Source organism: Stigmatopora argus, chromosome 2, assembly GCF_051989625.1.
Source record: "Stigmatopora argus isolate UIUO_Sarg chromosome 2, RoL_Sarg_1.0, whole genome shotgun sequence".
NCBI lineage: Eukaryota > Metazoa > Chordata > Actinopteri > Syngnathiformes > Syngnathidae > Stigmatopora > Stigmatopora argus.
In genome coordinates, this window is record NC_135388.1 from 7,645,024 (window position 1) to 7,667,150 (window position 22,127).

At 41.5% G+C, this 22,127-nt stretch overlaps 2 protein-coding genes across 3 annotated transcripts; both read right to left on the bottom strand.

Annotated features, from left to right (window-relative positions):
- Window positions 1-312: 312 nt before the first annotated feature.
- esrp2 (epithelial splicing regulatory protein 2) lies at window positions 313-13,787 on the bottom strand. Of its 2 annotated transcripts, none has more exons than XM_077591829.1 (16): window positions 13,639-13,787; window positions 13,306-13,458; window positions 12,746-12,874; window positions 7,595-7,708; window positions 7,146-7,260; window positions 6,964-7,059; window positions 6,604-6,658; window positions 6,389-6,496; window positions 6,037-6,169; window positions 5,015-5,057; window positions 3,938-4,239; window positions 3,610-3,837; window positions 3,346-3,544; window positions 2,377-2,563; window positions 2,072-2,285; window positions 313-983 (listed from the first exon to the last, which is right to left on the bottom strand). In XM_077591829.1, the coding sequence occupies exons 2-16, from the start codon at window positions 13,435-13,437 to the stop codon at window positions 822-824; spliced, it is 2,217 nt and encodes a 738-aa protein (XP_077447955.1). In that variant the 5' UTR covers window positions 13,438-13,458; window positions 13,639-13,787; the 3' UTR covers window positions 313-821. The 2 variants fall into 2 exon arrangements, with proteins under 2 accessions (XP_077447955.1, XP_077447963.1); XM_077591837.1 differs by adding an exon at window positions 1,384-1,484 and having other exon boundaries at window positions 835-983; window positions 13,306-13,787.
- Window positions 13,788-15,986: 2,199 nt separating this feature from the next.
- On the bottom strand, window positions 15,987-19,983 carry LOC144089687 (leukotriene B4 receptor 1). Its single transcript, XM_077620778.1, has one exon. It carries the CDS (start codon window positions 17,976-17,978, stop codon window positions 16,788-16,790), a length of 1,191 nt encoding a protein of 396 aa, XP_077476904.1. The 5' UTR covers window positions 17,979-19,983; the 3' UTR covers window positions 15,987-16,787.
- Window positions 19,984-22,127: the final 2,144 nt, after the last annotated feature.

Consider the following 22,127-nt stretch of genomic DNA (forward strand, 5'->3'; position numbering starts at 1 on the left):
TCAATGCCAGCCATCCCAGTTCAAATGAATTTGTCTAGAAATTAACAGTTCCAAGCCAATAAATCCAGAGGTATCAGGTATATTGTTAAATCGGAAATTCTATACTACATTAATATGTATATTCACACTACTGAAACAAATCTTACAGAACTACCAGAGCATGTACAGTGACAGCAAAAAAAAAAAGAAATATCACTACCAAAATAAAAGTTTGCGTATTTGTATTGATGTAGCTAATTATACTTGCTCATCTATTTGAGGTGAAGTGTTCTACAAATCCACTAAACAGAAATGGCATATAGTGCACACAAATTCATTAACATTTTTATTGTTTACATTCTTATTCACAATTCTAATATATATATTTAGCAATATAGCAGGCATACAAATAAACAAACAAAACATACATCTCAGCTATTGGAGGGTTTACAATAGAAGAGCCAGCGTTGCATTAATGTTGGCACATTTTTGGCAACAACAACGACAACAAAATGTCACTAGTTTTGACACAAGTCAAAAAGTTGCACAAGCTACACTTTAGTTAGACACTGTTTGGCTTCGTTTTTCTTTGGAGTTGCTGAACATAAGTGGCTTCGTCTCCAGTTTGTTAAACAGCATACGAGTTGGAGGCAGGTTCAAATTCATCCGAGGGTGGTTTCAAAATTCCCTCTAGTTTCCACTGCAGGATTTTTGTGCTTCTTGGCGAGCATTCTGGCTCAAAAGGACATTTGGCTTTGGACAAAAAGAGTGGGGCGGTTAGCGTGTGGTCAAATGCTTGGGACGGACCACCCAGAAGGCACGGCGGTCAAAAAGCTTTGGTGTCAGTTGCAGAAGGTCAAGTGAAGCCGCTCGCCGTAAAAGACGTGACCGGAGTGCTCGGCCACGGCTCGGCGCGCCGCCTCCTCGCTGGGGAAGGTGACAAAGGCCTCGCCGCTGCACTGGCCGCTGAAGTTGTACAGGATGAGGACGGCGTCTGGCTGGAGCTGCACCGGCCCAAAACAGAACCAAAAAAAATATAACGTGCTCAAAAGAAAGTTGCAGGACTTTGAGTTGCTCGCAAAAGCAGGGGAGGGGAAGCCCACATGTCCCAGGCGGACGCAATGAGGCGCCATCAGAAAAGAGATCGGCATGTTAGGGGGGCATTTTGAGTTCTTATGCCAGCATGCAAATGCAGAAAAAGTTCAAAGTTGCCGAAGGATGTTAGTTGGCAGGTTAGCGTGGGTATCATGTTTCGCAAATTTTTATTTTAGTTTCATTAGGAGAGGAATATATGCAGAGCGAGAAGCTAGCCACGCATGCAGCACGACCCAAATCCATACAAGCTACAATGCAGCGACCCCAGGGAGTCTTGGGTGGGCCATGGGTTCGAGGGGAACCTCTTACCTTGGAGCGAGCCCCTACAGACAGAGCCATTCTTTGGGCTGAATCAGACTGCGGGCCTGTTCGCTCATCTGAAGAACGCTGCCGTATTCCTCGGGGGTGTACTATACACACAGCACGATAACCCACACAGTCAGATGGACATTTACCCATACAGCGCAAAATGATTTTTAAAAATGAAAAAAGTTCCTGAATGACCCTCACACGGATTTACGGCTGCAAATTGAGGAAATAACACATTGACAGACAATATTCAGATATATTAGCTATGAAACATTTGGGTAATTTTTCTGCCCCCGGGTGGCCAGGAAGCACACGCCAGAAGCCGTACATCAGCAAATAAACTGTGATGCACAAATAGTTGAATTCCTCAAATAACTTCATTGTTTCAGAAAAAATGACAATACTGTTGAAGGGTGGTGTTGTTGTTACAAACCAGTTAGTCGTGGCCTGCAAATGTTTGAATTAATTGAAAAATAAATGAGTGCCCTATAAAATGTTTCAAAACAGCCATTCACCTGTTTTCATCTACTATTAAACAGTGATATTCTACACAACTGACTCCACCTCATTTGGTCTGCCACCGTTTACGCTATTCTCTTAACGGTTTTGGGATAGAAAAAAAAAAAACTCATTTTTTCCCCCCAATACTCTTAAGCAAACTCCTTGTTTGATTCCATCAAGTACTGACCTGGTATCCCTGGAAAAAGCTGAGGATGTCCTTAACGCCAGTGTTGTAAGGGAGGCCTTGCATCCGCACTAGAGCTCCAGGTTGGGGCAACACGGGGGCAGAGGCGGCCGCTGCCGCCGCAGCAGCAGCAGCGTGATGGGGCTGGCCTGCCACCGCTGCCGCCATTGACGGTGGGGCTGTGAAGTAGCTCACAGTGGAGGGGGACACGGGAGGGCTGCGGATGGGGGGGACAAACATTTCCCTTCAAATTCATGCAAAGGAAGTGTTAGTCTGTCAACTGATCATTAGGAAAACGGTGTGGATACCTGGGATAGTAAGCTGTGTAGTTCATGTTCATGTAAAGGTGTGGCTGGGGGTGGTAGTACGCCAGACCTGGGCTGTGTACTGCCTGGTGATGTCTGGGAGCAGCCAGCAGAGGGGGCTGGTAAAGGGCGGCATCTGACAAGATGGCAGGTGAAGTGGGAAAGGCATAGGCAGTAGGGGGAGATAAACCTAAAAGAGGGGGACAAAAGTTCATTATTTAGCACATGTAATATAGTGAACTAATTGAACATTGTCAACCGCTGGCAATGAGTTTTTTTTTTAATCAATTAAAAAAAAAAAAAAAAAAATTAAAACATGTTAGTGGGAGCCATAACCAGGGAACTTTTTTTACTCCTTTATAAATAAATATGAAAAATTACAGTAAGTATCCATTTATCATATACATGGCCTCCATTTTGGGTCTTCTAGGACACAAGCTTATACCAAATGTTAATATTGTAGTCTACGTAAACCAAACCATGTCTTCTTACAGTATGTGGGAAAACAGATCTTTATGGGGTAATTCTGTTTTATGAAAAATAATCAAATGCCCTACGAAAGGGCATAAAAACCAGCAACTTTAAAGCCTCTTTCGATCATTTAATAACAACATTGAAAGGTATTTTTGCTTATAGACTTTGTCCTTCAAACTGTCATCGTCAGGAAACCAAGTTGGATGTATTTATATACAAACAGACTACGGACATTGAGGCTGTGTGCACCAAAAAAGGAAACACTGAAATGATACCTAACAGCCATTTGAAGAAAGAAAAAAAAATCTAGCTAACAATCTAATCTCTACAGATAGAAAGGAGAGCACAAAGGGCAAAGTGCAGTTTTTCTGTTTGCCGTCAAAACTGGCATTCTACTTTCATTCTGACAGTTGTGAAAATGGATGCACATACGGAATGTCATTAACTATAAAACTTTCCAAGTGCATAAAGGAGACCAATATGCTGTATAATACTCACAGGGGAGTTTGCAAGGAGGCGGCGAGAGGCCACTACGGTTTAAGGTTCCTCCCATCAGGACAATGCTCATCTCCTCTGTGGAGCACTGAAACACTTCCACGTAGCGATCCTTCATTGTCTTTTTGTGGCACTTCTGGGAAACCAGGAAGGCCTTCTCCGGGAACTTCATCTGGATGAAGGCGTCGCCAGAGGGTCGGCCCTTCAAAAGGAATACGAGCAATCAAGCCGTGGACGTGCGATCCCGACATGTACCCGCCGTCTCACCTGCTGGTTGAGGACCATGTGGACTCCGTGAGGTTTGATGTCCGCAGTGTGTTCGCCCATGAACTCCAGGATATCTTCGATGCCGGCCGTGTAAGGCAGGCCACGGAGGCGCACACAGTCGCGAGTGTTGCTGGCCGTCGGGAGGAAGGGGGGTGTGGCGAGGACGGGCACGATGGACGAGGTGGGCAGGGTGGATATTAAAGGAGTGGATAGGTATCGAGTCAGAACCTATGAAGGAGATGGAAATGAACCAAAAAGCAAATCCAAACCCGAATTGTTTTTTTAAGTAAAACATTTCAAACATGACATCCAATCTGTACCAACTGACCTGTTGTACCTCTGCGGCGGTGCTGCGGAAGAGCTCAATGTAGCGCTTTCCCAAGATCTGCCTGTGCTTCTTCATTGCATTTTGAGCGTACTCATCACAGGAGAAAAGCACAAATGCGTCACCTGTGGGTCGTCCATCTGGGTATTTGACAAAGAGGAGCCCTTCTGCACCATCAGTGACGGGACTATCGGGACCAAGGAAATCCAGGACTTCCTGTGTCGTCGCATTGAATGGCAGCCCCCGCATGCGGACGATCACTTGGTTCTCTTTGGAGAGGAACTGTGTCACCTCGTTAGAAGCACCTGGCGTCACATAGGGGCAAAGTGGAAAAGGGCTTCAAATTAATTTCCATCCCAAAAATAAAAAAAAGCTGTAATTTTTTTCCTTTTCGCAAAAACAATAAAGAAAGTGCCCTCAATTGAGCACACAGCATAGATAGTGCACAATATCTAATGTTGTCTATATATGGTTTTGAACGATTTACTGTTTCTGTGTCATACTGCATTGATCCGAGCTCATTCTGGCTAAAGTCCACAGTGAGTTTCTTTGTGAACAATCTCTTTCGTATTACTACTCCTGCTGCTCGGTGTACCAGAGGCCCTCTGCCTCTGCTTTGTCCCCTCACACTCCATTTGTATGGACACTGAACTGCGCTTTAAAGCAGCCGTCAGCCTGCCTCCCCCAAGGACTATGAGGCTGAGCTGCACAGGTGAGGGTACAATTTCGCTCCGACGTGCCAACGAGGGTTCGGCTAGAGGCACGAAGAGGTAAGGAAGGCTGAATCGTAAAGAGGAGGGGGGTTTAGCTCTTCACAAAGCATCTTTTATGAGTCCAAGATAAGCTACCGGAGATCACTGGGATGAGGCAGGCACACAGGTAACAGGAGAGAGCAAAAGAGAAAACCTTCCTTCCCAGCCTTAAAAAAAGAGTTGCTCTTTTAGAGTCATGTGTGGAAGGGCCTTGATTTGTGATTTTTTTTTTGTCTTAAGAGGAAGAGTGCACACCAAAACAGAAACATTTTTTGATAATGACTCCTCATGCACAAAGTGGAAGAAATAGATTTTTTAAAAATCTGACCTCCAGCAATCTTGAGAAATTCTTCCGCAGTGGCCTTATAGACCTGAAAGAAAAGGAGAAAAAGTATTAGAATAAAATATTACACAGACAGCTTCAAAAATCATAGTATCAAGATAGCGATTTTATAATAGGTACAACACATCTAATGCAGGTGTTTTTTTATGTTGCTATCCCTTAAGGGGTTTAGATGAGTGATAGAACTTCAAGACCTAACAACAGAGCAGAAGGTAAACCTAGCTTCATTTAAACATTCCCCAGCCATTTGACCACTGTGCATGCCTCTCCTAACAGAGGGCCAAGCTGACCTGTCAGCAGCCTGTCAGTGATTCTTTAAGAGAGGCCCCTGAGAGAACACGATGGGAGACGATCCCTCCGGGGACCATGACAATTGCAGCCGTGTGCCAGTACATGTTCAAAATGCATGATTAAGACTCATGGAAAGATTAATCTTTCTTGTCTTGCCAAAACCTCCTCAGGTTGTCTAATTTTTGTATCAACAGCGAGTCTTCTTTTTATATTTCCATTTATTTATCTGTAAGGTCGTTGGCCACTACTGGGGAATTGAAGCAATAGTCATTCATACTCATTCGAGTTGCATACCACATACCACAACCCTCTCGACTTCAAATACCTATAATCTCCCTTTTCTGCCAGGCATTATTTATGTGTGGCACCTCAGGAAATGTAAGTGTTTGACACACACAAGCAAAACAAACATCTGAAGTGCCATGGCAGGCTGACTGAGCACCTTCACCTGGGGGGAATTTAATTCCTTCTGAACGTAAAGTTTTAACTGCCATCATGCCTGGAGGAGTGTATTACATGCCTCCATTGAGATTGTGCTGACTGATTGTGTTTCACTTTTCACAGTGACACAACCCTGAAGCGGAGCTTATTTACTTTGACATATGATATAGGTACTATCACAACCTCAGTCTGCTTGGTATTAGGCCTAATATTGAAACATTAAAGAAGGTACATATAACTATTGCAAGTACAGTGAAATACACGAGCAAGCTGACCTCGATGTAGCGGCTGCCCATGTGGTGCTTGTGCCGCTGCAGTGCCAGGTCTCTGTGTTCTGAGTTGATGAAGCGAACCAAGGCCTCGCCATTCCTCCTGCCCTGAGCATTGAGGCATAAGGCCACACCCCCTCTGAAACACAAAGTTACCTTTAAAATATTTCTTGAGCTTTGAAAAGACACTTGTGGACCAACAAGGGCAGCCCACTATATACTAAATACAATGAAATAAAGTCAGTGAAATAAATAAACAAAATTTGCAACCCCAATTATATCTGCACTGAATCACGGGCATAACTCAAACAGGTAGTTGAACTTGGAAAACTTCATAAATCTACACATTTGAACTCACTTGGCTATATTGAGTCCTTTGAAGAAGCGAGCAATGTCTTGGTCTGAAGACTGCCATGGAAGTCCTCGCGCTCTGATGACCGTTTCATTGTCAACCTGTTCCGTCTTACTGCATCATTAAAAGAAAAACACAAAAGTACATGTTACACACATGTTCATTTCAGTTCAAATGTATGATAGATGTGGCAGCCACACTGTCCAAAGACCAACACTTACCACGTGCCAGAATCAAATTTGTACTGTACTGTCTCAACACATGTGAAAGTGTGATCTGAATGAAGAAGAAAAGTATAAAATGTATCAAAACAATATTACCCTGCTCAAGTTTACCAATTAAACAAGTCTACATTTTTCATATTGACATTCAGGTCAGGCTAGACGGACTCAAACAGGTTAGGCAAGGCGTGGGCTAAAAGTAACAATTACATGAACACAAACACCAAGTAGCCAAGATGGTTATTAGTTCAAATGTAATTTGTCATGAAACAGGTGCTTTATTTGTGGATCACATGTATAGTATAGTAAATAAAGCACATTTGAAATGGCTAGTGATGATGCTTACTGGTGAATACTTACTATAAGGCTCAGCCAGGATGTGGAGGATCAGCTCTACCATCCTCTTCACTTCCCTTACTCCCATCAGGTGTTCTGATGCAGCAGATAGACCCACATCTACACACCCAGTTAAAGATTTTTTTTCTAACACAGACTCTAAAAATAATTACACAATTCCATTCATGAGGGAACTTAAAAGATACGCTCTAACATGGAAGGGAGCTCCAGCTTGATCGCGGGGCCAGCACTGGGGCAACATTTCTCAAACTCCTTTTTCAAGTCCACAAATGAGAGGAAACACTCTGGAAGGACGAGATTCTGGGAAGCAACAAACCAAATAGAGATGCTGAGATGGTAACAACAATAGTTCAATAATAGTTAAAAATTACGAGTCGAAATTGCAGCAACGGAAAATTATTTTTAATAAATTCTCTACATGTTGTATAAGGGCAAGGGATATTTGATTTGTGTTTGCAGAGCCACCCATTTACCAACTGTATGGTAGGAAAACTAGGATTTTTTTTTCTTGGAACATATATTTTTTCCCTATGGCAGAGATCAGTTTACATATTTATCCTGAACTTGTAGGTTTTCATTTACAACGTTAAAGTTAAGTGGCTGATGAGTTAAAGAGTTTTTTTCCTCCCATTACCTTGTTAGAAGCCTCAGGGTGGAGGGCCTGTCGGATGACAAGGGGGCTGTTGACACAAAGAGTGTAAGAGCTTCTGTCAAGAGACTCCAGTTCTGATGTCACTGACTGCTGAAACTGCAAAAACCAAGCAGAGAAAAATATATCCTGTAATTTCACAGATTTTTGGGCATTGCAGGTCATCGCTGTCAACATTTTTTTAAAATAAAGAACTAGTAGTGATTTGATCAAATGGTTGCAGGTAGGGTATATATATAGGGAAGTAATTGCAACTGAATTATACAAAGATTGGAGTATTGTTGTTTTACAAAATGTCAAATTGGCAAACTTGACAATCATATCTACAAACAAAAGTGAAGAGGAAAGAGAAAATTAATGAGCAGACAAGTGAAGGTGACGCTACAGGTTTGGGGTTTGGATTGTGTCCATTTGTCGTCACAAACAGGGCTTGTCAGACAGGTTTTAAAGTTTGTCGAGTGTGGGACGAAAGTGATCACACTTGACAAGAGCCTATACAAGTCTAACCAGCCATGTTTAAGTGACACAACACCCAATCCTTTCAAACCAGCATCCCGCACACCAAAGACTGTTGTATTAAAACTCTCAACTCTATGATGACTATGTTGTGTCAACCTGATCCTATTTTGAACATATACAGTTAGGCCATCCTCCATTACAACAAGACAGCTATGAAGCTAAATTGCATCACACTGCAACCACATAAAAAGAAAGACAATCTGAAATTGACGATGTCGATTAAAACTGTTTTGTCAAAAATACAGTTTGAAGTTGTGGAATTTTCATAGTTGGCACAGGTGACAACATAAATAAGAAAAGGTGAAACTGGTTGACAGGTAGAAGTCTCACATGGCTACAGGCAACATATGACTTATAATCAAACAGCTAGTGTTCCAGGTGCATGTCTAGGCTTGTTTCTCAGCAAAAGGGCCACAAGGCAATGCCAAACATCTGCTGACAAACGAGAAAGGGCAACATTCAAAAGGCTTCCGTGAAGGTTGAACAGGAACATGCCGGTTAGTTTTACAGGTTTCTGTACGACCAAAAGCAGTACCAAAACACAACAAATCTAACTGAATTTTGTTGAGAAAAGGTTGTGTAATTTTGGACAGTCAAAAGCATGAATAGTTACGGTATTTCAAAGCATCACAAGGTGGTCAATTGTTGTTGAAAGCATTTCATTTAGCCTGACTTCACAAGCAGAGATAGCTCGAACATCACGTGAATAGGTTAAGTTAACAGGTCCTTTGGTTCTCAAATACTTTCTCATAGCAAAGCCTTGCCATTATTAAAGCAACCTGAATACAAAAGCTATGTTCTGAACAGGTAGCGACACTGTCTAAAAAGACAAACCAGGACAAAGAGGGGGATTATTCGTCCTAATAGGAATGTCAAAGATTTTCATAAAAGTGTGGCTGTATAGTACAATTAAATGTTGGAGTTAAAACCCTTTTGTGGCTTTTTTTGCTACAGGAATCGGTCATTTGTATGTCAGCAGAGCACACACGAGATGAAGCATACCAGAAGATAGCATTTCTCATTCAGCAAAAAAACAAAACTCGAAAAACTATTTTGCCCAACTTGCCTCAACAAGGTTAAGAAAAAAAAGTCTTTAGTGAAGTACTAAAGGTGACTCACACAATACAGACATAATTCATCAAAACACGCTTCAACAAACTATCAGGTATTTTCACAAATGAGGGAGAGGAAAATGGCCTTTGAAAGTGGTCCTATCATAAGTCTCTAACAAGGGTTTTTTTTTTTATGCAGAGGTGAAAGGAGGGTGTTGCTAGTGGCCATAACAAACTGCAATAAGTATGTCAGGCATGCTTCCTCAAGTGTTAAAGGCATCTAAAGATCCACCACAAAGGGTACTGGGGCGAACCACTTTAAATCAAAAATTAAATCTATTCAGAGTTCAAACTCAGTTTTGTATCCACACAAGTGGGAAATACTCTCCTTGCCGTCATTAGATAAACTGTTTTGCTTTAAACACTCGCAATACATTCGTAACTTTGTCAACTTAAACTGATCACAATATAATACTCCAGATAACACTTTAAGCAATAATGTCAAATGTATAATTCTGAAGAAAGTTCATGTATCTATTATTGATCTGCAATAAAAAAAATTAAATACAGTGGTACCTCGTCATACGACCGCTCGTCATACAAGATTCTCGTCTTACGGCGGAAATTTCGATCGAATAATTCGCCCGTCATGCGATCAAAATTTCGTGATGCGACCAAGCCAGGTCTTTTTTGCATATCTTTCGTGTATAACAATATCTACGAGCACGGAACGATTAATTCAGACGAGTTTCTCTACGACCAGGAAACGCACAACGCGCATGCGCGGGCAAAAAGAGGGCTTTCTGGGTAATGAAGTATACTCGTGCACACAACACCCATAGGCAATGGCAACCTTTCTCAGAATAAAACTTCATTACCCACAATCAATACATGGGTAAGCTCAACTATTGTATTTCCTGTTATTCTTTCTAAGGAAAGAAACTCCCGCGATCGTTCTTTAAAGACTATTTCTCGTTGGCAAGTAGTCGTGCGTTATCCTATTGTGAGGACATTTGTGTGCATCATTTTGGGAATATTTTGAAGGCAATACAACAGCAAACAGTCCATCGATAGCGAACGTGAGGGTGGAGGCGTGGCCAACCGCCAACCCGGAAAACGAAGGTAACAAAAGATGACAACAAAATTAGAATTCAGTTTTGTGTAAAGTCACATTAAACGTATGTTTGAGTGTCTGTATATATTAATCCAAGTTAATTTAAATTTGTTTGTTCCGTTTACGAGTGCGTTGTCGTGGAAAAAAACGGAACATATGGAACTTTCTGACAAAATCAGAAGTTAAATGTTGTCCATACCGCACAGCTTCAAATCAGGATACACTTAAGCTTATAGCAAAATAGGTTTGCTGCATTTATTCAAAACAGTGGAGTGATTCAGGTTAAGGTGAAGAACAAGGTGCATCCAACACTACACAAGCTGCAACATGCTGCAAATGTGCTAAACAACAAGCCAATGTCAGCCTTCGTCACTGTAGGCGTGTTCCTGAAATGTCGCAATTGATAAAGTGTGACACACTAATACCACACAAGAAAATAAACTATACGTCCACAAACCTTGAAAACCGCTCACTACCTCGGAACCGTTTTGTGAAAACTCATCCGTTTGGTGTCAACAACAACAACAACAACAACAACGTGTTGTTAATAAATCTATTATGACTGTCCTCACGCTTAGACAAAATATGAACCACCGTTAATGTCTTTTGATAAAGCAATTCATAAATAATATGCCGATTAAAGCCATTTCTCTTGGGAGAAATCTCTAATGAATCTAATGTGTGTTTTTTTTTAGAAAATACATTATATTGAACAACAGAAATTGGGCTGGTGGGAGCATTCCCAATCACTCAAAACACAGTCACGATTGCACCATTACTAAATACCCTGTAGCAATCAGCGTATTAAGACGCCGAACTGAACGGAAAAGTCATTATTCATCTTCAATTTTTATTTGCCTTAGTGGTAGACGGTGAAAACAAAGTATAAAGCACCAATGGCAGGAGAGAGATTAATGGGTGACACAAAGGAATGAAAAGGAGCAAGTGATTGCTTGGGTTAATATTTGAAGGTTCAGCACACAAACTATCCCAGCTTTAACCAGCAAATGTTAACCGTTCTTATGCTTTCGCTCTGAACAAGAATACAAAGCCACGCAAGCATTCGGCTCATGACAGCATGATCATAAAAGATTTTCAAGGCACAATTGTGTGGGTTGAGAAAGGACCACTTGATGCAAACAAACTCTTGCATAGTTGCTCTAAAAAGATGTTTGACATCATAAACAATATTTGTTAAACACATTGACAGGAAGCAATGTGAGCAAATCTGATCGAAAATGCCCTATTTAAGACACTCACTAACGTCTCTTTCGTCTGTACTTTGCCAAAAAAAATTGGTGTGGCTGGAGATAAACAACACACCTTCTAGATGACTGCAGCATGATTCAAGTCAAGACAAGACCTGCAACTTTTCTTAATCCCATATAACCTCGGGTGAAGAAAACTCATGAACCTATCTCTACACACTGATCCCACGCCCATAAAAAGGTCTAAGAAACTCACATTTCTTGCATTGTATCTTAAAATGATGTCCTCGTTATTTGATCAACAAGGTATATATTTTTTTTTAGCTGCTGTCAACAAGAATGTGAAAATATTTTATACCCATCCTGAAGGTGTTTAAAATTCAATTCAATGAAGCGAACAAATATTCTCAGAATGTAGGAGGAGCCTAACATAGTAAATGGAAAAATTCTACACAAGCATAGGGAGAAGTTAAAGATTTTACATTTTTTATCAGTCAAAACATTTTCAATTTGTTTAAATTTATTGGAGAATTTCACCCGTGTTCAAGGCACGTTAAAAGTATGAGCATGCAAATCGCAATTTAGTTACAACTCTGATAATGGAGAAAATAATGTATGAATAAAAATGACATCTTATGAGGGCAGCCATTTTGTTGTGTCATTCACACCCATGCATTTACAGTAATCCCCTGAATATCGCGGTTAATGTAGACCAAACATGGCCACGAAAAACTAAAAATCGTGAAGTAGGATCACCTCTATTTAAAAAGAAATAAAAAAGTGGCGAGTCCTAGTAGCAAACGGTTCCGAGTTTCAGCGTGGATTTTCACATTATGAACTAACAAAAATAAATGTAATAAAACAAAAAAAAAATCCCCCAGAAAAAAAATCCATGATTTAGTGAAGCCGCGATATTCGAGGGATTACTGTACACACTTAGATTCAAACAGGTGCATGTATTAATGGGTATAAATGACACAACAGGGAAGGCAGGCAATTTTACATCCTCACATTTGATTGACATTAATAGTTGATAAAATGTCTGCCACATGTCAGGCACTTACTTCCTGGAACTACTGGCACGTTTTTACTTTTTCGGCAACGATTACACATCAGAAAAGAATGAAATTGTGTGGGGGTTTTTTATATAATAAATGTCTTTTCTTTCCTTTGAAAATCTTCCACTGCATTTTTTTGGGTCATTTCAAAGATGCATAAATACATAAAGGAACCCAAGACTCACCTGTTGCAGAACTTTGTCCAAGGGCTCGGCATTGACAAGGTCGTCCAAACAGAGGCCGGTCTCCTCCTTGCATTGATCTGCAAGCTCCAAAGTGTCTGGTTTAACAAGACATCTGTGAAGCTTGCCCACCTGAATGGAACAAACTTTTAGCATTTCATGTCTCCATAAAAAAAAAAGAGACAAGCCACTGCACAAACTTTCCTGCCCATACAGGAAACGAACAATTAAGAAATAAAATAAAACAACAACATAGTTGCAAGGAAGAATTTAATAGTCACGTGTTGGTTGAACATGGGAAATCAAAACGGTGTGTTTTAGTACAAATTTGGTAAAAATGAATTAAAAAGAATATCCATGCTAGCGGAGACTACCCCCCAGCCCCCACCGTGTGGGCAGCTACTCAGGCGCACACCTGCCAGAAGGTGCGCTAAAGAGCTAGCATTAGCATACACACCGTGTTGATTTATGTTAAACAACAACAGTTAAGAGACAAGATACCAAATTAAAATGCACACACGCACACTCAAGAACAAGAAACCGGACGGATGAACGGGCCGTACCTTTTTCTCACGTAGGTCCACAATTTGCCACACCAAGAGAATTATTTCCCTCTCATCCGAACCCACTTTACCCCCATTTGCACCAGCTGTTGCCCCAAAGAACACCACCAGAGTATCACTGTGCGAAGCCATCAGGGACCACAAGGGTAAAAACTACAATTAAAGCAAAGATTAAACTAAAAACAACACGAGGGTTCACCTTTTTCCAAGTGATAAGAGGGGGGGGGAACAAAAGGGTCTGGAAACTCAATTGAGGTAAGGGAATAGAGAAGGAAAAACGAGAGGAGATTATTTCAGAGGAGCCACGAAGGAGTTTGCAACCAGTCACTCTACCTGTTGCTGTACTTGAGTGCTCTAATCCAGCGATACTGGTTTGACTGGTAAAGAAGGGTGGAAATCCGTGTTTCGTTCACACGAACTCCATAATAAGCCTTGGAGGGTTTTTTTTTTCTTAGTTACCTGAGTGTGTGCCACAGCCCTTGAGCGAGACAGGTTCCGGGGAGGACTTGTTATTGGCTCTTTAGCAAAGGTGAGGGCGGGACAATGAGGCCCAATATGTTCTCTGATTGGTCAGTGACCTTTAAAAAGGAAGTATACTGACAAAACAGGGGTGTGGTCAAAACCATGTGCCATAGGCGAGGAATGGTGGAGATTAGTCACTCTTAAAAAAACACTCAAAAACAACAACTGAAAGTTAGTGTGAAGGAATTTTTAAATTATATGACTAATTAAACCGGTGGTGTTGGAGAATTTTAAATTAAAGAAACAGCTCAGATATAATTAAATTACATTAACATTTTTGTAAGTATGGGGGAATATACCACGTAACTGGTGCATATATAATAGGAAAATTAAATTACAGAAACATTTATGTAAATATGGGGGAATTTACCACGTAAAAGGTGCATATATAATAGGAAAATATTTCAAACATAAAATGACACTGATAGGACGCAAGATTGTATTTTATTTTTTCATGGTATTAACAAAAGAAAGAAAAAAACAGTCCTTCACCAAAAACTGTCTAAATTGGTGAATGGCTAACCACTAGCATGCTAACACACAAAAAACAACAGCTAAATTAATCATACAATTTCCGCTTGTTACCAATCATGTTGTCAACCGAAAAGGACTCGTCCGTAGTAATGGCCCCTAGAGGTTGACAGCATATTAGATTTTCAGGTAAAATAGCACTTCACTAAGCATTTAATATTGCCCGCCATTTGTTGATCTCACAGCAGCAACCACTCGAACATACGGTGGTGTCCAAAAGACAGGCCAAATAAGTGTCTCCCTTGAGGCTATCCCAGATGAGGCCTTTTAATGAGGGCTTGTCCTGCATAAATCAGCACTGATGATCACCCTATGTGACTTGTTAGCACTTTAGCATCAGACTTTGAGAGGCCATTATTAAATCTGGACTCCGGCCTTCCTCTGTAGAGGTTGAAGGCTCTCCCCATCCCTGTGTATGTTTTGACCCCACTAAACCAGTTTCCTCCGACATTCCTACAACATGAATATTATGTTAATTGAAGGCTTTAAATTCTATATCAATAATGCCCTGCAATTGAATAGTGACCAAATCAAGGTGTACCCTGCTTCTCGTTCAAACTCAGATCGGATTGGCTCCAGTACACCTTGCGATCCTAGTGAGGATGAACAGTACAAGAAGGGATAGCTGGACTGCACATAATAATGTACATTGTAATGTACATTGTAATGTAATTGACTGTACTTCTTTTAGTCTAACATTTTAAAGTTTAGAATATCTAATAAGCCTTGCTAAGATTTTGTCACTTTAGATGCACCCATGTTTTTGAGACTTTGTTTTGCTTTCATTCTTGTTTCAATTTTTTAACTCCACCCTTTTTGTCATAGATGAAACGGTTTGACTGGTTGAGCAACATTTGATAGAGTTAGATTAAATCCAACCTGAATGCAACCATCATAACACTGAGAACAGTTATTGAGTACACGTTTATACATGTTTATAACTCTAATTTCAGCGGAAGAGATGTTCAAAAATATTGGATCTCCTTGCAGTACTCTTTCTGGCCACCAGTGTTACATGTTACCAATACTACTATATACTACTATACTTCTCAAAAAGTTGCATTATTTACCATGGTGTATATCATTACATATATGTAGATTTACTGTTGTAAGTTTTTGTGGTGATAAAACGTTGAAACAAACATGCTATTATATAAAGTAATGCTATCACTGCCATCTTCTGGTTGTGATACACTTGAGAATGGCTCTTTTGACCTTTTCCCACAGTGTTTGAAAGAAACTGTTGCACAATTTTACGACTGCGGCAAGACTTTGCTTATGTATAGAAAACAAAAACTCAAAAACTTTATTCCGCTTTTGTGCAACTATAAAGGAAACATTCATTTTGCAATCTTGTCCTGAGGAGGAAGTAATGGGTTGTGACTCGACTTGTCTGTTGTGAGATTCAATGACAAGTTGAGGCAAATTACAACTTTTCTTACGTTTTTTTAATTATTATTATTATTATTATTATTATTATTATTATTATTATATATGAATGATTAATGATAAAACCCATAAGTATCAAAATAATCAAAGATTTAGCTCAACCTCTAAAGTGTAAAAGTAAAATGGTGAACTTATTACAGTAACAAAGAAAAGACAGTTAAAATGCATATGAGATAAGATAGTAGCCAAGTTTTTTTTTTATTTGAGTGCTACTACAGTTTTACAGAAATTACATAGAAATGTTTTCGAACTTCTTCAGATTTACAATAGTAACTAAAATGTATCAATACATACGATACAGGTACACAAACAATGATGTTTCAACTTATTTTCAACATTCTGTTCATCAAAATAGGGTTGTATTGTGTTGTGCGCTGCATTTCAGAATAAAACTTTTTAAATACAGACACGCAGGTAGGTAGGTAAGTAGGTAAATTCCTAAAATATAAAAATGGCAGAGCACATGCACAAAAACCCAGCAAAAACCCATTAACACTCATTAAGTGTTCAGTTCATCTTAAAATCCATGTTAACTCCACACAAATCCCAGATTCAAACACCCAACCTAAATAATGTGAGGTAAATGCATAACTCTATGAAAAGACCACTTAAATTTAAATAGTAAATGCTTTTCTTTTTATTTGTTCATTTTACAAAGATAAGACTACTTTTCATTGACACTACCAGAGAAGTTCTTGCTTTATCTATACCTCTTCATATAGTAGTTGTAGTTGTAATTCATTGCACATAAAGCTTTTGTTTAGGTCAAACTTTAAATATTTGAAGATTTATGTACTGCCATTTATTTTATTTCATTCATTGATTTTCCGTACCGCTTATCCTCGCCAGGGTCGCGGGCTCTATTTCATTATTAGTAAATATGCATAGTATGAGTTCCATTTCAAATACGACAACAAAAAGGGAAACCAAATGACACTTTATAATCCATGTGCACATGCACGCACCTTTTGTGCATGTTGCTAGGATGCGTTGCTCCCACTAATTTCACTTTGCTCGTTTGTCTCACGGTTACACAGGGAGCTGCTGGTCTTATTGTTTTGTCTCTTGGACACAAAGGAGAACTCCTTGTTGCCCTCACCAGGAGAGTTGCTGGAGATGTGCCGGAATAGCTTGCAGATGCCCGTGTCCCTCAAAGAGCTTCGGAAAGAGCGGGCGGCGAACATGTACAGAACGGGGTTAATTGTGCTGCTGATAAAGACCATAGCTCCACTGATGTAGACCATGTTGTTGCGCACGTCCTCCAAATGCTCCCCGATGTTCGGAAAGGAAGTCGCCGTGGCGAGGGTAACCAGTGAGAGTATGTTTCCAATATGGTAAGGCGTCCAGCAAATGGCGAAAAATACCACCACGCTGGCGATGAGGACCGTAGACTTGCGCTTAGACTTGAAGGTCATTTGAGAAATGCGACTGCACAGGCAGCCATAGCATACCACCAGGATGGAGAATGGCAATACGTAGCCCACCAGGGTTTCCAGCAACACACACACCAACTCCTGCATGGGTGAGGTGTACTGGTTATACAAACAGTGCTCCTTGCCCGAATCATCCTCATCAATAACGCGGGTAACGAGTGCGGGCACACTGATCAAAAAGGCGGCAGTCCAAAGGAACAGAAGCGCTTTACTTAGGGCCTTTTTCTTCTTCCAGACAGCTGAAGTGAAGGGATAACGCACGGACAAAAAACGCTCCACGCTCATGAGGGTAATTAAGAAAACACTCCCATACATACAGGCATTGATCAGAAAAGTCATGACTTTGCAGCAGATCTCTCCAAAGACCCAAGATTGGGCCAATGAGTAGATCCATAGGGGCAGTGTGATGAGCACCAGAAGATCAGCGACGGCAAGGTGAAGGATGAGCACCACCGTGTGTGAGCGGTGCTTGACATGACGTAGGATGGTCCAGATCACCATCAGGTTGCCAGGGGTCCCGACCAGAAAAGACAGACCCAAGATCACACACACCGCGTCCAATCCTACCCTAAATTCTTCGGAAGACATCTCATTCGGAGGAGGGAGCTCGCTTGAATGTGAGATGCTGACAGTGGTGTCCGTGTGAAAAACAAAATCTAAGTGCAGCACCAGCAAGGTCTCGCTTCCCCTTTTTTTCGCATGAAAAACACAGGCAATTTCCTGTGAGTGGTGACTCATGCTTTCACCACAAGATTAACATTTACCTTGAAATATTTGCATGTCAACTGTGATTCTTTTTTTAATATTGTTTCAGCGTGGAAAGTTGTGTTACCATAAATGACCTTTTCTGACCACAATGAAAGACCCTGCAGTTTTAGAGTATATTCATCCATATATAGAGTCATACAAAAAAACAAGGAGTGTGTGCATGAATGGTTGTTTGTCTCACTGTGTCCTGCGATTGGCTGGCAACCAATTCAGCCTACTGTCCACAGTTGACTGAGATAGGCTCCAGCACCGCTACAAAGCCTTGTGAGGTTGAGTGGTACGGAAAATGTAGAAAATAACATTGAGAACCATTGCATAAAATTTAGTTGAACACACCCATAAAGGTTTTTATACCCCTCTGTCAAAAAGAAATAACTTAAAATACATTTTAAATATATGTGTAAATGAATAAAGAAAAATCAAGTATTACTTTTGAATTCTGTTTAGCTGAATTGTTATTATCACTGGTATTGGTAAAATAGGCTCTAAGGAGAAAGATGGTACCCTACATTTGGATTGGATTGGATTGGATAACTTTATTCATCCCGTATTCGGGAAATTTCGTTGTTCCAGTGGCAAGAGGGTGAGGATGCAGGAATAGCAAAGGCATTTTAGACATGAATAGATAGGTAATAAGTAGGTCAAGAAATAAATACATGAATAAATATATAATTAAATAAGCGTGTTGCTTAGCACATATATACATACATACATACACATAAATGTAGATGCATGCATACGGTAGGTCTTAACACACAGCAATTTTTTTGTTAAAGAGCCTGACAGCTGATGGGAGGAAGGATCTGCGGAAGCGCTCCTTCCTGCAATGAGGGTGCCGCAGTCTATTGCTAAAGGAGCTTCGGAGGGACTCCACAGACTCATGCAGGGGGTGGGAGGTGCTGTCCATGATGGACATCATCCTGGTCAGCATCCTCCGCTCTCCTACTTCCTCCACAGAGTCCAAAGGACAGCCCAGAACAGAGCTGGCCCTCCTGACCAGCTTATTCAGCCTGTTCCTGTCCCTCTCCGTGCTCCCGCATCCCCAACAAAGCACTGCATAAAACACTGTAGATGCCACCACAGTGTCGTAGAAAGTTCTCAGCAGTGTCCTGCACACTCCAAAGGACCGTAGACTCCTCATTAGGTAGAGGCGGCTCTGGCCCCTTTTGTACAGGGCATCTGTGTTTGTGGACCAGTCTAGTTTGTTGTTGAGGTGAACACCCAGGTACTTAAAATTCTCCACGATTTCAATGTCTGTACCCTGGATGTTCACCTGAGTGGTCTGTTGAGGATTCCTCCGAAAATCGATGACCATTTCCTTTGTCTTACTGGTGTTGATGTAGAGGTGGTTTTGCCTACACCAGTCAACAAAGGCTGTGATGACTCCCCTGTACTCCAGGTCGTTCCCGTCCGTCACTCGTCCAACAATAGCGGTGTCGTCAGAGAACTTCTGGAGGTGGCAGGTGTCTGTATTATGTTTAAAGTCCGATGTGTAGAGGGAGAAGAGGAGTGGAGAGAGCACTGTGATGCAGCGGGCCAGATTTGGCCCCTGGGCCGGCACTTTGACACTGATGGTCTACACAACTGTTCAAATGCCTCAAATGCTTTTGGAGAGGAAGTAAAAATACACGATTGAGATTGTTTTTGATACTTTTCCTAAATCTGTTAGCAATGACAAAAAAGTTCAGCATTTCGCTGTTGTGTTATGTCAGAAATGCCATGAAATGCCACTAGAGAGTGCCAAGGTCTCGTCTAAAGGCTAATTGCAAAGAAATGTGACGAACAATTTGTCCTACGACTGTCCAAAAGGAAAATATTGATAATTCTGATGAATATATCAGCACACTTTAGGTGCAATTGTTGTTTTTTTCAAAACCAAAAACATCTGTAGAACATTTCATATTAAGAACTCTGGGAGCAAATTTCCGCCAAAGCAACCAAATTCAAAGCATTGCCATCTTGTCATCTTACTATCAATCTGGCAAATTTGAGTTGAATACTCTAATGCACATGTGTCAAAGTGGCGGCCCAGGGGCCAAATCTGGCACGCCGCATCATTTTGTGTGGCCCGGGAAAGTAAATCATAAGTGCCGACTTTCTGTTTTAGGATCAAATTAAAATGAAGAGTATAGAAGTATATTAAAATTCCTGATTTTCCACCTTTTAAATCAATTATTGTAATTTTTTAATCCATTTTTTCTGTGTTTTTAGTTCAAAAATCATTTTGTAAAATCCAAAAATATATTTTAAAAAAATAAACATTGTTTTAGATCTATAAAAACTGAATATTCAGGGCTTTTAATCCAGTTATTTTAATCCATTTATAAAAAAAATATCTAAATATTATATCTAAAATGGACCGGCCCACGTGAAATCGAGTCGACGTTAATGGGCCCGCGAAGCAACCCGAGTTTGACACCCTTGGTCTAATGTGTTATCTAGTTATGGTGACTTGTGTGACCTTTGACCTCATTGCCAAAAATGCCTTCAGCTCATTTGATCATCCAGTACCTCGACATGGTTCTCGTATGTCGAGATGGTACTCGTATGTCGAGGTACTCGTATGTCGAGGTACTCGTATGTCGAGGTACTCGTATGTCGAGGTACTCGTATGTCGAGGTACTCGTATGTCGAGGTACTCGTATGTCGAGGTACTCGTATGTCGAGGTACTCGTATGTCGAGGTACTCGTATGTCGAGGTACTCGTATGTCGAGGTACTCGTATGTCGAGGTACTCGTATGTCGAGGTACTCGTATGTCGAGGTACTCGTATGTCGAGGTACTCGTATGTCGAGGTACTCGTATGTCGAGGTACTCGTATGTCGAGGTGGTACTCGTATGTCGAGGTACTCGTATGTCGAGGTACTCGTATGTCGAGGTACTCGTATGTCGAGGTGGTACTCGTATGTCGAGGTACTCGTATCTCGAGGTACTCGTATGTCGAGGTACTCGTATGTCGAGGTACTCGTATGTCGAGGTACTCGTATGTCGAGGTACTCGTATGTCGAGGTACTCGTATGTCGAGGTACTCGTATGTCGAGGTACTCGTATGTCGAGGTACTCGTATGTCGAGGTACTCGTATGTCGAGGTACTCGTATGTCGAGGTACTCGTATGTCGAGGTACTCGTATGTCGAGGTACTCGTATGTCGAGGTACTCGTATGTCGAGGTACTCGTATGTCGAGGTACTCGTATGTCGAGGTACTCGTATGTCGAGGTACTCGTATGTCGAGGTACTCGTATGGCGAGGTACTCGTATGGCGAGGTACTCGTATGTCGAGGTACTCGTATGTCGAGGTACTCGTATGTCGAGGTACTCGTATGTCGAGGTACTCGTATGTCGAGGTACTCGTATGGCGAGGTACTCGTATGGCGAGGTACTCGTATGTCGAGGTACTCGTATGTCGAGGTACTCGTATGTCGAGGTACTCGTATGTCGAGGTACTCGTATGGCGAGGTACTCGTATGTCGAGGTACTCGTATGTCGAGGTACTCGTATGGCGAGGTACTCGTATGTCGAGGTACTCGTATGGCGAGGTACTCGTATGGCGAGGTACTCGTATGGCGAGGTACTCGTATGTCGAGGCACTCGTATCTCGAGGCAGTCGTATCTCGAGGTACTCGTATCTCGAGGTACTCTTATGTCGAGGCACTCGTATCTCGAGGCACTCGTATCTCGAGGCACTCGTATCTCGAGGCACTCGTATCTCGAGGCACTCGTATCTCGAGGCACTCGTATCTCGAGGCACTCGTATCTCGAGGCACTCGTATCTCGAGGCACTCGTATCTGGAGGCACTCGTATCTGGAGGCACTCGTATCTCGTGAGTGGTAAGCACGTCGGCCTCACAGCTCTGGGTCCTGGGTTCAAATCCAGCTCGGTCTATCTTTGTGGAGTTGGCATGTTCTCTGTGTGGGTTTTCTCCGGGTACTCCAGTTTCCTCCCACATTCCAAAAACATGCATGGTAGGCTGATTGGACACTCTAAATTGCCCCTAGGTATGAGTGTTGGCGTGAATGGTTGTTTGTCTCCTTGTGCCCTGCGATTGGCTGGCCACCAATTCAGGGTGTCCCCCACGTCTGGCCCGAACTCAGCTGGGATATGATCCAGCAGCCCCCAC

What these genes read in the sequence shown, in the direction of transcription:
- esrp2 (XM_077591829.1), bottom strand. Translation starts at nt 13,437, where the DNA reads ATGGCTTCGCACAGTGATACTCTGGTGGTGTTCTTTGGGGCAACAGCT. An exon ending in TGGGCAGCCGCTACATCGAG is followed by an intron (nt 5,058 to 6,036) that starts GTCAGCTTGCTC and finishes CTTTTCTTTCAG; the next exon opens with GTCTATAAGGCCACTGCGGA. An exon ending in ACATGGTCCTCAACCAGCAG is followed by an intron (nt 3,545 to 3,609) that starts GTGAGACGGCGG and finishes TTCCTTTTGAAG; the next exon opens with GGCCGACCCTCTGGCGACGC.
- LOC144089687 (XM_077620778.1), bottom strand. Translation starts at nt 17,978, where the DNA reads ATGAGTCACCACTCACAGGAAATTGCCTGTGTTTTTCATGCGAAAAAA.